General features: G+C 41.8%; 1 protein-coding gene across 2 annotated transcripts in view; it reads left to right on the top strand.

The window, feature by feature from the left end:
• Nucleotides 1–2881: 2881 nt before the first annotated feature.
• The window catches only part of OVCH2 (ovochymase 2), a 45855-nt gene continuing 33904 nt past the window's right edge, over nt 2882–14832 (top strand). Inside the window, exons 1-9 of one of the 2 annotated variants that reach the window (XM_029582953.1) lie at nt 2882–3142; nt 3477–3575; nt 4719–4834; nt 7065–7156; nt 7757–7929; nt 9589–9684; nt 10529–10680; nt 11362–11557; nt 13983–14009. In XM_029582953.1, coding sequence (XP_029438813.1) covers nt 3542–3575; nt 4719–4834; nt 7065–7156; nt 7757–7929; nt 9589–9684; nt 10529–10680; nt 11362–11557; nt 13983–14009 — 886 coding nt within the window. In that variant the 5' untranslated portion in view covers nt 2882–3142; nt 3477–3541. Of the gene's footprint in view, nt 3143–3419; nt 3576–4718; nt 4835–7064; nt 7157–7756; nt 7930–9588; nt 9685–10528; nt 10681–11361; nt 11558–13982; nt 14010–14832 lie in introns of those variants that run through there. The other variant, XM_029582952.1, reaches the window with a different exon arrangement.

Raw genomic sequence — 14832 nt, 5'->3', positions numbered from 1 at the left:
GCTGGTTTTTGCAGAATTCTGCTTTTCCAGATACAGCATCACAGCATCTCGTTAATTCAGAATTTTAGTAAACGTAGTGAACAATGCACGGACGATTGCTACTTTCGAAGGAGGAAAATTGTAAATTCTTTTGCAAATGAGCCCTGTATGTGAAAAAAACATGAAAATCCTGAAATGCCAGTGTTTTGCATGTTTTTATGTGCACAGGCCCCTGTCTGAAAAGATTTGCATTTTAGTACATCATCCTCGGTCTCTGTTAAGTATGTGAGCTTATGCACGATAGGATGAATGCACGGCACAACAATACAGAGACTTCCTCGCCACCATTCATCTGTACTAGGATGTACAGACTGAACACATTAGTGGTTTTCTCTCTCTCTAGGTCTGCAAACATTTCTATTTCTTACCAGTTTTCACTGTATGTTTTTTTTAAAGCATGCTAAATAATGTTCAAGGAAAGACAAACATGTTTTCATTTTATGCAAAAAAAAAAAAAAGTTTATGAAGCAAGCAATTGACTTTTCATGCATTTTTGGAGGCAGCAAAAGTCAAAGATGATCTTTTAGCATCATCAAACTATGTCATAGATTCGTGAGTGGGCACCTTAAGGGGGTCTTGCCAAAATCCCTTTGCTGGGCAACCGTGACCTGAAAGATGAGAGAGAGGGCCCAGCTTGCTCACCTTTCCCTTTATAAAAACAATACATAAACCCTGGCATTGCACATACCAAGTCCTGCTTTGTTAGCTGTTGAACTATTGTTTAAATTATTTCTGTTTATTGAGGAGCCCATTATGGTGAACGTGAGGAATGAAAGTTGCTTTCCAAGTTGCTTTTTGTAAACTCAAAAAATCTCATGTGAAGACACGGTGCATCAGTATTGACATGTTCATCTTCTTCCTTTCAGAACATTAAAAAGTCACGGAAGAAGGGCAGCGGTGCGCCGAGCTAGGACAGGGACACAGATGGTGCAGGACAGTTCTAGCTTGCCACCGGAGCAAGAGTTTTTATGGTGTTACGATGTTCTGTGGAGATGGCTCCAATGGGAAGTCCAGCGCTAGTTGAAACTTGCCCTGCTGGGCAGCGTGCCAGATGCATCTATTACCGGCAAGAAGGAAGACCATGCTACATGATGGCGACAGAATCTGTCTGATGGAGATGGAGATGCAGAAAGAGCGAAATTTGGGTAGGATCACAGGGGACGTATATGAAATATTCAAATATGTGTTGTCTGGTACATATTAGAATGTGACTCGGTGTGCACAAAAATAGCAAAATGTATATTTGTAACATTTAAGATGTATATTCATTATTTTTCTGGATAAAAGAAAAAAATAGGGGTAACAACATATATTAAGGGATTTTTGTCACATTGTGTCTATAAACCATACTCTTCTAATTTAATGCATTGTACTGGTTTCTTTTTCAAAATTGCACTGCGAATGATGTGTTCTGTAGGACACAAAATGGGCTGACTGGCCGTGAAAAACCTATCCCAAATGTATACAATTATGACACCAACCGAAACATTTACACTAGATTTTGCCCTGTTATATTTTCTAAATTCATTAAAAAAGAAAATAAAAAATACAGTGTAGTCCCAATATAATGCGGACAATGGGGGTCCAAAAATCGGTCCTCATTAAAAGTGAGTCTGCATTATATCGAGATTCTATATTTTGCTGTAATAGGTAAGACAGATGTGGTGGTCTCATAGTGTACAACTTTTTGGATCCTGAAAATAAAATTTCATGGAAGTAAAAGTTTTATTGCTAAGAATAAAACACCTGCACTCTATCATCAGTTTAAAAAAGTCATGAAAAGGCAAGACATTGGGAGCCAACCTTCAACCACGTTATAAGCAATTTTATACTCCATCAAGCCACATTCTACAGGGTCTACAGTGTGCACTTGCAAAATGTAATGCAATAGGAATGTGTGTGGGAACTCGGGAATGAAGTTATAAAAAGGGTTGTTGTGGAGTCCCACGGTTTCCTCTACTTTCTCCACTTGCTGGACTTCTCAAGATGGCATCCCCAAGTCTTTATTGTCTCAGTACCTGATCCGTCTTGTTCTCTATTCTTTTTACTTCCAGTATATTTTGCAAAATTACAATGAGATCGTTTTTCATATCACGATATGTTTTGGTCACACTATCTAACTATAACAAAGAGGAAAGCTGCCCTGCACCTGCATAGCTGGCATGCAAATTGGCTCTGCCCCTCCCTCTCCCTGCACTCTCAGAACTCTCTCCCACTCTCCGGATCCACCTCTCTCTGTATGGGAACTGAGCTCCGCCCCCTCTCTTTCCCTGTACTCTCCAGCTCTGCCCCCGTCTCTCTCGCTCTCTCTGTATTGTCCAATCCACTCTCCTGTACTCTCCAGCTCCTCCCCTCTCTCTCTCTGAATGGTCAATCCACCCTCTACTACCACTCAGTACCCTGCAGCTCAGCATGCAATCTCTACTACGCACTTCCTACACTTCACAGTATTTCCCCATCCTTGGATGCTCTTTTACTACTAGTAGTTGTTGTTTTTGTTTTTAAGGAAAATTGAGGAAACATAAGAGACCAAAGGGAAGAAATATACTTTTGTGTATGTGTGGGGTGGAGATAATAGTTATCTTTCTGCTCCTTTGGGCGTCCTGGTCGGCAGAACCAGCCTCTAATGAGACAGAAGTAGCACACGAGTCTTCCTTAAAAGTGGTAGAAAGAAATACATTAAATTCACAAGTGCCTGGACTTTTCTTCCTGTTATTAACTTCCCTCCCATCTGGCCACTCCTTAGCCAGGGGCCATAGTCTACAGGACTCTCTGAACACCCTGCAAGGGTACCCTGAGCCCGACCAGTAGGTGCACTGTTACGGGATGGATGAGACCCTCCACCTCCTTCTGGGGACTGGGATTGCTGCCTCTGGCCCACCCTCAGAGGCAGGAGCCTGGATTTGGGACTCAGACTCGGCTCTCCTGCCTGGAAACATGCAGCACAGCCACTGAGCCGTCAGGCCTGCCCTTCAGCATCATTGTTTAACTTCCATTGTGCTGGTTGACATGAGAAAACAAGAACGAACATAAAGGCAGCCATGAACAATACAGTGTAACCAGCCATAGCAAGGGTTTATTCATCAGAGCGGCAATATCTCAGGTATAAGTGGATGTTGTTTTAGCTGGTGAAGCATGAGGCATAAACTGGCTGGTGGGGCAAGATGGACTTGTTTTAGCATTCTAGGACTAAAAAAAAAAAAAAAAGCATTTAGTGACAGAGAAATTTTAGCAATAGTTCTACAAAATAAAAGGCTAGCATGCTTGGCTACATTTGAAAACTCTCATAGTGCTTGGTTAAAACTTTATGGCCGAGTTAATGGGTAACTCTGACTTTTTAATTAGTAAATTGCTGCTCTCCCGCAGTGTCTCATTTTCTTTCTTGCCTCTATAAAAATACTGGTGAAGTTGTGATCTCTCACTCCCATCTCTTACAGCTCCGAAATGCCGGCTGCCCTCGGCGAAATCCTTCTGCTCTTGCTGGGAGCGTCCTGCCTGAGGCATGGAAAAGCGGGCACCGCTGGACCCAAAACAAGGTGAGCCCTGACCCTACTCCAAGCCCTTCTTACAAATGGAATCGCCGCGCTGATACGAATGAGTTCCAGTCCCGATTGCCAAGGCAGAGGGTCAGAAGTTTCTTAAGTCCTGATAACCGGTGCAGTGTTGGCTCAGCTTTAGGAAAAGAAATGTTTAGTGACAATACTGTTAAAAAAAAAACCAAATAGCTTTATGTGCATTAGCTCTGCTTGCAGAAATAGCCTTCCTAGTTCCAGTTCAGGTCCAACTCAGCCTTATTGTGGGGAGGGGGGGTGGTGGTAAGGTGCTGATTAATGGAAAAGACGGTCTCTCTTTTTTTAACTGTCTCGCCGCCATAGGCTTCAGCAGCGTTAGCTTCTTAAAGCTCACTATTATCCCATCATAATTTCAGAAAGTCACAAGCGCACTAATTGGTGTCTGTAAATGGTGAAAAGGCTCACATATATACTGTCGGGTTTTTCCGGAGAAGGTCACTGCTACCTCGTTTCGATATGTGCAGAGTCTCGACTGCTTCCAGCTTAGAGTACAAATTCGAACACGTTGCATTGATGTGACTTTTGTAGGCAGATGTGCATGGTAAAAAAAAAAAACCAAACCCATGATAACGTGTTTTATGTAGGAAAATGGCCACTGCAGTGCAGTGTCAGGAGTAAACCTTGCTGTTTATATCCTCGCTGTCCATGGCGCAGGCAAATCTCAGGCCAGGATTCTCCTTGGATTTCTGGATAAACGAAAGCTCCAGGCAGAGTTAACATCATGAAGGAGAGAGGGTGGGCATGAGAAACAGAGAAACGTAATCGCCATAAGCTGCTTAGTTGCTGAGTACGTATTAGGTTCTGGAAGAGGCGATGGCTTTCAGATGGCTTCTGGGACCCATTGTTGTGTCGGGGAGCAGTACTGTAGCGTCTTGTAAAGAAGGAGCCTTATTCTGCAGTGGTCAGGAAGCAGGGGGATAAGGTTGAGAAGTACGCGGTGTTCTAAAGGCTTATTTTCCATTATGCGCAAAAAAAGGGGATTGTGATATTCGGTTAGTTTTTTTTTTTTTTTAAAGCAGAATAAAGTGTATTGCTGTCATTAGATTCTGTTCGGTGTTTTAAGGGAGGGTGTGCCACGGTCTGATACCTGCGTCTCCTGTTTTATAGATTTAGTTCGTAGGTGCTGTCAATCTCCACTGGGATCGAAGTCACTCAATACCCTCAACCTTTTCAATCGCATTGTTGGTGGCACCCAGGCAAGGCCCGGTTTGTTCCCATGTTTGGTGAGTCGTTCTTTAAAAAAAAGATTTAATTTCTGCATGATTACTGTGTAATAAGAATTGGGGAAATTTATAGACTTTTGTACATTTTTTAAAATTATTTCATAAGATTTTCAGTGATTTTGCTAAGTCCGTGATGGGGGGGCCATGATATATCTCAGGGGTTCTCAAGCCAGTCCTCGGGACACACCCTGGGCCCATCAGGTTTTCAGGATACCCGACCTTACTGTTTATAATCCGCAGGGTGCTTCAGCTTTAGAGACTACGATGCTGGGCGGTGCTCGGTCCTTGGCCTGCTCTATCGCAACGTGCCAGGATCCATTCTGCATACACCGCAGTGCACCGTTCTACTTTATACGACAAAAAGAAAAAATCTATAGCACCAGTCTCAATTTTCTGCTTGACTTCCGTTTGTTGGCCTGAACTTGCCGGGCACGTTATTCTTCTACAGTGTTAACTACAATACATTGTATGCTTTTAATTTTTTCAATGACCTCCATGACGCCCTCATTTTCTAGTCTTGGCTCTGTCACTTTTCGGTTGCATACAAAGTCTGTGTTGTCTCTTTACCTTGTTAATGTTATGCAGAGCAGCAGGGATGTGCATGGAAAGCATTTGCTTTTCAATTTTTACTTTTGTTTTCCATTTAATTTGTTTCAGTTTGAAAAGTGTAAGAGTGTAAGACTTGCCATACTGGGTCAGACCAAGGGTCCACCAATCCCAGTATCCTGTTGGCAGGTCACAAGTATCTAGCAGGATCCCAAACAGTAGATAGATCCCGTGCTGCTAATGCCCAGGGATAAGCAGTGGCTTTTCCCAAGTCTGTCTGGTTAATAACGGTTTATGGACTTTTACTCCAAGAGCTTGTCCAAACCTTTTTTAAAGTATGCCTTTATCACATGTTTTAAATGTGCTACTGTGTAACTTCATGGAGTATCTCTGAGTCCTTGTATTTTTTGAAATAATAAAAAAAACAACTTGCATTTACCCTACCTCACTCTTGATTTTATAGACCTCATCCGTGCTGTCTATAAGCTGAACAGTCCTAACCTCTTTAGCCTTTCTTCATAGAGAACTTGTTCTATCCCCGTTATCATTTTGGTCACTCTTCTCTGTAGCTTTTCTAATTATGCTATATCTTTTTTGAGATGCGGTGACCAGAACTGCACACATTATACAAGATGCGGCCTCATCATGGAGCAATACAGATGCATTGTGACATTCTCCATTCCTCCATTGTTTCATTTTTTCCACGTGCTATTTTTTTTCCAATCTGCAATATTTTTTACAACACGCATACTTTTGCGAAGAGCGCATGCTGGAAACTTTTAAGTTGCATTAAAATGCTTTAGCATGTGCTCGAACTCCATGAACGCCAAAAATAATATTTTATTAGGGGGTTTTTTTTTTGTATTTCAGGTGGGAAATGACACAAAATGATATAACAAGTACCACTGATGTTTTCATGTCATTTTAAAATGATGGCACCTTTCAATAACTCATCTCTAATAATTTTACCAGTGGGAAACATCCGTGAGGAGCCGGAGCTCAGCGGTGTGGCCAATTCTGAATTCAAGCTAAAGCTGTAATAAAAGACCTCATGAAATCTAGAATGTGACAGGAATGCTGCCTCTTTCAGCTTCCCATTAGTGGGGGTGCAGCCATTATATTTTTTAGGGGGGGTGTTTAATTTTATTGTTTCCCATTTTGTTTGGGGTTTTTTCATCTTGTTTCATTTTTCGTGCATTAAATATTTTACTGTGCACTAAACTCCATTTAGTGTGGTCAATTTCAATGCATGGTATACTGTGTTTTGTGGGGGGGGTGTTTAGTGCGAGATAAAAGAACATTAGTGTCCATTAAAAAAAAATGTGAAATGAGACTTATGAATGCACATCCCTACCAATAAAACAAGATCAGTTTGTTTACAAACTGTGCACCCAGTACAGACTCACAGGATTCGCTTCCACATTTATTTAATATTTGAATTCATAACTCAGCAGCAACAGAAAATAAAAAAAACAGAAGAACAGCTGAAAGCATTTTTGGAGCTGGTCACATTATATTTAAGCTTCAAAAGCATTAAACTCTAATTTTAAAATTTTGAAAATATTACAATGAATTATTACATTTTGCAGTGAAATGGCTTAAGTCTATGCAGACTTGGGTCATAAAATTTGTATTTGATTTAATGCATTCAGAAGTTAAATGAAATGCCTTCTTTATGATTCAGGCTTCCCTGAAGCGAAATAACAAACATTTCTGTGGAGGAACCATTATCTCTAGTGACCGGGTAATCACAGCTGCGCACTGCGTTATGGACAGGTACGGAAGCAAGAGTTTAGTCATTTATTTATGAGCATGACATAGAAAGGCATTAACTTTTTACATTTATTCGTAGTCCTATTTAGCATCAGTAGTTTAACGACTATTTTAAATATTGCTGCTTTTAACTCTGACTGTGAATGTAAAAGTGCCCCCCAAAACTTAGGACACCACCAAAACCTCACTCTGAGTTACTGGTTGTCCCTCCTACAATGGTATAAATAGTTTACTTATAGGCAAGCCTTGTAAAGTCTCTCTCTCTCTCTCTCTCATACTGAATTCATATAATAAAATTTAAGAAACTAACAATATATTTTATTCTACAATTTCAGAAGATACATTTGACAAATTAGAACCATTATCAGATTTTGACTTCTTATCAAGTTCTAAGTCTAACAGAGCCTTTGCATCCTCATAACCATCTAAACCCATTCTAAATGCAGCTGAATAGAAGACTTCTATATCAGCCTTTAATATAAGGAAAGTCTCTGCGTAAAGATGCGACATCGCTTTCCTTCAGCTGTCCCAGCGTGGTGTGAATGGCTGGGATCGCTGGCTGCCTTCCTGTTTTTTATTCTTGTTCCTCTTGTTGCTTTGCAGGTATTTGCTGCAGTACCTGAAAGTTGTTGTGGGAGACTACGACCTGAGAGTGAAAGAACAGAATGAGCAGGCTTTCTATGTTAAATCTATCATCAAGCATCCAGATTATAGTCAAAGCAGACCAATACACTATGACATCGCAGTTCTTGTACTGGATGGCTCCATACAGTTTGGTAATGCTGAGTTAATTCGTATTCAGGGGAGCTTTTCGTTTGTTATGTGATATCCCAAGTTAGTTACACAGATCGAGGCAGAGAGGCTGTGCAGTATTTGCTAAGGAAAAAAAACAAAACTGCAAAATGTGACGAATAAGGATAATTTTTTTTTTCATTCGGGGGTGCTGAATGGAATCAGGGGCCCCCCAAATGAAATGAATCTTATTCATTTTATTTTAAACTAATGATGTGGGCCTAGGTCTAGGCCCGAAGCCGGGTCTCACCTAGGGCATAAGCAGGGGCCATGACGTAGGGTGGAGCGGGACACCGGGGTCTCAGTGGAGGCATGCAGGACCTCGACCAAGACCCCCAAAAATTAAACAAAGAAAACAAAACCTTACCTTCTCCGTCAGGTATCTGTTCATTGGGCTGGACTCTAAAATTCAACTGAAGGGGGAAGTATTATAGTTTTTAAAAATGTAATGCAAAAGAACTTTTACATAAAGTCTTTCTAAGAAATTGAAAATTCTAAAAGAAATTTTTTTAAATTTAAAAATTAAGGCTATTAGGACCAATGATTAAAGATGACCCCTAAGCAGTGAAAATGCTGAGCGTATGTGCTCTTTATCCACGGAGTGTCATGAAGGTCCGATTTATAAAATATAGAGTAAGAAATGCTTAAAATATATCTCTCTGAACATTGATTAAGTGTAAGTTGGAGATCAATGTTTTTGAACCATATTTGTTTTCGTTGGTCAAGGGATGGTTTTTTTCTGTATATATTGGTGTTACACTCTTCCATTCACCAGAAAACTAGATCTTAAATATAAAATTCATCTCTGACCAGGACATACAAAAGTACAATTATCTCATGAATCTGTGGTGGTAAAGTCTGCCTTAAAAAAAAAAAGCAGCACACTCAACTGCTCCTTCTGATAAGGAAACCAACATGCTAGAAACAAAGGAAAGAGAGTCTTCCAATCAGCAATGTAGCAAAGCAGAATTTTAGCCCACAAATTCCAAATTGTCCAATGTCTTTATAACATACGACAGAAAGTAAGAGATGCCTCATCTCATCTTTCTTTGGACACGCAAGATCTGTTTGCACCTCCCCTGAACAAATCATCAGAAGCTCTGCATTCAATGTTTTCAAGATAGCTTCGAGATCAGCAGCTATAGCAGCCAGAAGCCTCGCTTGGTTGAGAACATCAGGCCTATGAGAAGACATACATTTGATACTTTGGCTGATGCTCTGTGTTCAGCAAACAACGAGGGACAAAGTATAGAAAACCATTGACCTTTTAAGAGATCACTGCTCAACCCTCTAAACGTTATCTGGAGCTACTTCTGTGCTACAGTCTGCTCAGAGTAAATACCCACCACAACCCTACGGAAGGTATTACCCTGATAGAAGGTACACCTGTATCCTTACCAGAGGCAGTGTTCGCAGCAGCAAGGCAGACCACAGCCTAGGGAAAGGATGCAACCAAGGTCCACTCAGCAAACTACTCGGAAATCAGGACCTCATTTTGTCTACAGAACGTCTCATTTCTGCAGCTCCCCCCTGAACCTCTTCACTGGGGGGAAGGCTTCATTTTTTCACCTCCAGCACATGATAGAATTTTATCATAACTCAGCTGTAAAATGATGATGACGACTTCATGTTTTGTATTTCAGGTGAAATGGTGCAGCCTGCATGTCTTCCAAATCAGGATGAGCTCTTTGAACCGGGACTTCTTTGTACAACTTGTGGCTGGGGACGGCTAGCAGAGAGTAAGCAGCTGTGTCCACTCTTGCTGTGGGTCAAGAAGACAGAAAACGAGCAGTTGGCCTGGACTGGGAAGTCTCTGGGCTCCATTTCTGTTCTTCTTTTGGGATAAAAAAAAAACCAACAAAATTCTTGATATCGTTGGGGTTATTGTAACATTGTCCCTCTCCCTCAACTTAAATGACTCTGTTATCTGGGATCTAGGTTTGCACTAAACCCTGTCCAACAGGAAATATCTGGGTAATGAGTGGGCTTTTAGATCACAATCCAAAATCCATGCATTAGAGAAATTGCAGTTGGTTAGATGTAAACTAGACATAGAGCAGGGGCCCCAACTACAGCTCATCTGGCAAATCAAAAGATTGACCTGATCCCAAAGGAGATGGTGCTGCTGTAGAGTAAGAGGAGAGTTAGCTTTACCACAGAGGAATAGAATTAATAACCTGATACAATTTAAACTGTTTTAAAAATAAATGTTTTTCAGTGCATTGTGCTGCCTATAGACACCCAGAAGCCACATTTCTCATGACTCTGTTGTATGTGAATTGATTTTGCCATATAGTGGTTCAGTGCTCCATAGTACCACAGCCTTTTTGCCAAGCAGGGGGCTCCAGAATTAGAACCTGAAACCATTTCGCTCCAAACCAGGGACTTTACCACGAGCTAAAGAAGCCAAGTGCCCTGATGGTGCCGGCACCACTAGGAGAACCCGATCAACCTTAAAAAAGCTCCTTCCTCTCCATCTGCTGATCAGTTTGCCCTGTCTCACCCCCAATACAGAGTGAGAAATCACTTTGCACGTCTACAGAGGGGTCAGTCATACTTGGGTTTGTTTTTTTTGGCTTTCAGATGGAATTCTTCCTAACATCTTGCAAATGGTTGACTTGCCAATCGTTGAAGAAGATGAGTGTAATGATGCAATGTTAACTTTAAGGACTCCAATGAGAGGAAGCACCATACTTTGTGCTGGATTTCCTGAAGGGGGAAAGGATGCATGCCAGGTACTGCAGGCTGGGGTCATGAATCTGGAGCTTCTAATTACTTAGATTTATGTATCTGGGCGGGTTTGAGTGTATGTGTGCATACAGGTGTGTGCTACTGCTATGAGCACATTCCAGTGTCCACTTGGGATGACTGAAACAGATGGGGCTCTGCTCAGATCTCAGTTTGACTTTAACCCAACTCACAGCAGTAAACAGGGTGATACCTCATGATGCAATTAATTAGCCAACTCACCTCTAACTTTCTGCAGTAAAACAAAAAGTAACATTTGGGGGCAGATTTTGACTAATACTTGTTCATGCACCCATTTCTAATGCTTACCTTGACTACATCCTCTAATAACAAATTCCACAGCTTAACTAATGTATGTGTTGACTGAAAAAAAATATTTTCTTAAATCTGCTATATTTGGTTTCACGTTAGCCTGTCAATGAATGCAAGGATACTTTTTATATGCCTATATTTAAAGGTGCAGCTTTGTAGGACTGAAGTCCTTACTTCAGGCGAAGCCCTGTGTCATAACAGGTGAGTCAGGCAGTGAGTGGTGGAGGCAAGATTTGAACACTGATCTCCAGGGTTCAGTGGCTTGAACGCTAAGCACCATGTTGCACCACCATACCTCTCTACCGTGCATCCATGCCAACTCATTATCCAACAAAAATGGGTTTGTTTTGTCGTAGGGTGATTCAGGCGGTCCTCTTCTCTGCAGACGTAAGCATGGCACCTGGATCCTGGCAGGTGTTACCTCCTGGGGGATGGGATGTGCCCGCAGCTGGAGCGATAATGTCATGAAATTGCCGGACCACAGAGGAACACCTGGGATCTACACCGAATTACGCAAGCTACTGCCTTGGGTTCTCCAGCATCTCTACACGGGTATAGTAAGAACAATAAAAAGAGAGCAAACATTTTAAGTTATGAGGTAGATATATAAAATAAAGCAAAGAACCAGAGGGTCTTTTTTTCAAAAGGACTTATTCCCATTCTGTGGCTACGGGAAACATCTTTACTGACTAAAGCCTGAAACTGGAGCTGTTTCACCTTCAGTTGTTAGTTCTTCCTTACGGAGCCTTATAATATAGAGATTCTTCTCTCTGAAAATAGAACTCAGGGGGTTGCTACAATTTTCTAATTAAAAACGAATATACTGTAAGTACACAGTAACTATCTTTGTAGGTGGGCACTGCATTATCCCGGGGTAGTGTGGCAAATTACAGTGGCACGCAAGAGTGAATCAGGAAAGCTGAATTGGGTTCAGCAGCTGCTCCCCTCAGGAGGATTAGATGGACGTCCTGCTGCACGGGGTGGAGGATATTCAGGAGATGTGGTGTTAGAATTCCCTTCTACCAGGAGCAGGAGGATTTCTTTCCTTTCTGCAAAGGTCAAGGTGGGGAATTATCAAAGGGTCTTAGGTGGCTAGACCCGACTGCCTGTCAATAATACCTCCACTGAGCATGAGAGCCTTTCCTCACCATACATCTCTATTTAGTGGCTCAAAATGTAGGGGGGGCTGTGCTTTGCTTGATGGGGAGAAGACACTTGGCAAGATTGGGCAGATTTTCAGTGCTAGCAGGCTAGGTTTAACCAACTGTGTTCATGCAGACGGGAGCAGGCTTAAACTTCGCTAGCTATAAACCTAGCCATTGAGTGGCTTGTTGAAAATCAAAGTGGATAACTTGGCTTCCACCTCTGGATCACTTTAAGATATCAGTTACCCAGGTGCATCACATTAAAGTTATCCCAGAACTGTGCCAAGCAGGAGAAAACTAAATAAAGGCAAGTTAAGTATCACTTGAGAAACTATGACTGATCAATTACTAGTAGTAATTAATAAGGCACCGGGTACCAGGCTGCAAACGTCGAGCAAGCTTCTACAGTGACGGATTTAGGATTTTGACACCTCTAAGCACTGTTGGCCCTGTCTCCCCCTCAACCCCCCAAAGGTTGGACCAAAGGGAGCAGAAGGTCTAAGGCGCAGTATCCCAGTTTCCTGTGGCAACTCAGGGGTGGATCCTTTAGCAAAAAATCAAAACAATTCTGAAGCAAATTGGCAAAAATTTCCATCTTTTACATATACATTATAAAAATAAAGTAGCTTTACGCTATAATAATTATTATTTTATTTTTATTGGGTGAAGACAAGTGTTCTCAATTATCCATTCAAGGAGGAGTCAGAGACGGGGAGAGGAATGGAGTGAGGAGAAAGAGGACTACGGATGTGAGAGGAGGAAGATTAGGAATCTGTGATGGGGAGGAGGGAATAGGAAGGGTTAGGGAGAGAGGTTCCAGGATCTAGGGGGATAGAATCCAAGATCAAGCGAGGGAGGACTTGAATTGCATTGAGTGGGGAGGGGGAGGTGTCCTTACCATGCTCTGGTCCTGCTCTTCCTTGCACCTCCTCTCTAACATCCTGTCCAGTATGACAGTCACACTCTTGATGCCAGTCCATGTGTGTGAGGGAGAAGGAACACTGTCCCCTATCTTTATTTTCCTCTCTCTCATACACAGACATATGCTCCCCAACTGATTCCCCCCCCCCCCTCGTTCCCCATCCTCTACCCTACAAGGATCTCCCCAAAAAGAGCCCCCTTTGCTCTGCCTGCTGCAGGCTGCCTGGAGGGGAGGACCTGGATCCAGGGGAGGGCTGTTCCCTGCTGAGTGACATTCAGCACAGCTGAAAGGCAGCAAATCTACAGCCCCCTTCCCACCCTGCCAAGACTTCTGCCGCCCTAGGCACAGGCCCTAGTGACCCTATTGACAAATCCAGGCCTGTGCTCCTACAGTATACAACCTGTACCCAGGATCACATCTTCAGTTTTTATTTACTTTGATAGTCTGATTCAGACCTGCAATTCATCACTAAAGCAACTTATCGTATTATAATACTACTAATTACTATTCCTGGTTACTTTAACGGTTTGGATTATAGGATGACCTGACCCTTCCAGCCCCTCCTTGTTGGAATGAGGCTTGGGTTATTATTGCAAAGATGTAACCTAAAAAGTATATGGCAGCTCAGTATTGATAAGCCTTATCTCCAAAAATATTCATAATTAAGTGAATTCTGCAATATTGACCCAGCTGCATAATTGGTCATATATATGGATATATTTCAGCCACAATATTGTTTTCATGTTGCACAGAAGAAATCACTAGAATCCAAATTAGTAGCTATGTGCCTCTTTCTAATGGTGATTTTCTCCTGTGCATAATTTTTTGCATGCCTCCAAATTTCACGTCATAGAGGCTACTTCATTTCTCGCCAGATGTCACTACTCAAATAGTTTCTTTTTAAATCTAGATACACCGAAAAGGAAGTCTTCTTCAGGTAAGTATTCTTTACATTTCACTTATTCACCTATTGAAAATTGGGAAAATAATCCAGAAAAAAAACTACTGCTCTGTGAATAATAGTCAAACATCCTGTTTCATATTTAAGCATTTAGGTATTTAAGTAAAATTATTGCTACTTGAGGTTCTGGGTCCCACGATTGCCAGGATCACTAGTAATCCTTTCATTTCTGTGCTCCTGTTTGTGGATTGGTCGTGTGTGACTCGCGAGTTTAAGGGAGAATCATGAGCTTCCTCATTCCAGTGGCACAGGGCAACCAGGGAGGCAAGTGACCTGCATATCACCCCTTTCCACTTTCCTCCATTATCTCTCTCCCGAGCTATCCCAGCCTTCATCCCTCAAGGGACAGAGAGTGTCAAAGGAGGGAGATACTAAAAAGAGGAAAGGAGGATTGAATTGGAGAGGGGGAAGAGGAGGGAGCAAGAATTGAGGAGGGTTACAGCTGGAAGAACGGGAGATTGAAGGGAAAGATGCAGAAGGAAGATAGACTGGGAAGGGGATGAGAGAGAGAGAGAATGAAGGAGGAGGATAGAACTGGGAGGAAGAGCAAATGCTGGGGTAAAGAAGACACTGTTCAAGGAATATTTATTTTTATGATATTTAAGTATATAACAAATGATATTAAAAGAAGAGAAAAAGAAAATGAAACAAAGCATGAATCAGGTTTGAGGAAAGGACCCTAAGAGCCGGCTGTACTAAAAAAATTTTTCCCAGTCTGTGTCCCTAGAAGCCCTAAATGTCATAAACATAGAATATAGAAAGACATGGTTTAATGGAACAAAGTCAGCATGGCTTTACC

The sequence above is a fragment of the Rhinatrema bivittatum genome, chromosome 17 (genome assembly GCF_901001135.1).
Source record: "Rhinatrema bivittatum chromosome 17, aRhiBiv1.1, whole genome shotgun sequence".
Lineage (NCBI taxonomy): Eukaryota > Metazoa > Chordata > Amphibia > Gymnophiona > Rhinatrematidae > Rhinatrema > Rhinatrema bivittatum.
Note: the sequence above shows the minus strand (reverse complement) of the source record. Positions and strands in the feature narration are given on the sequence as shown.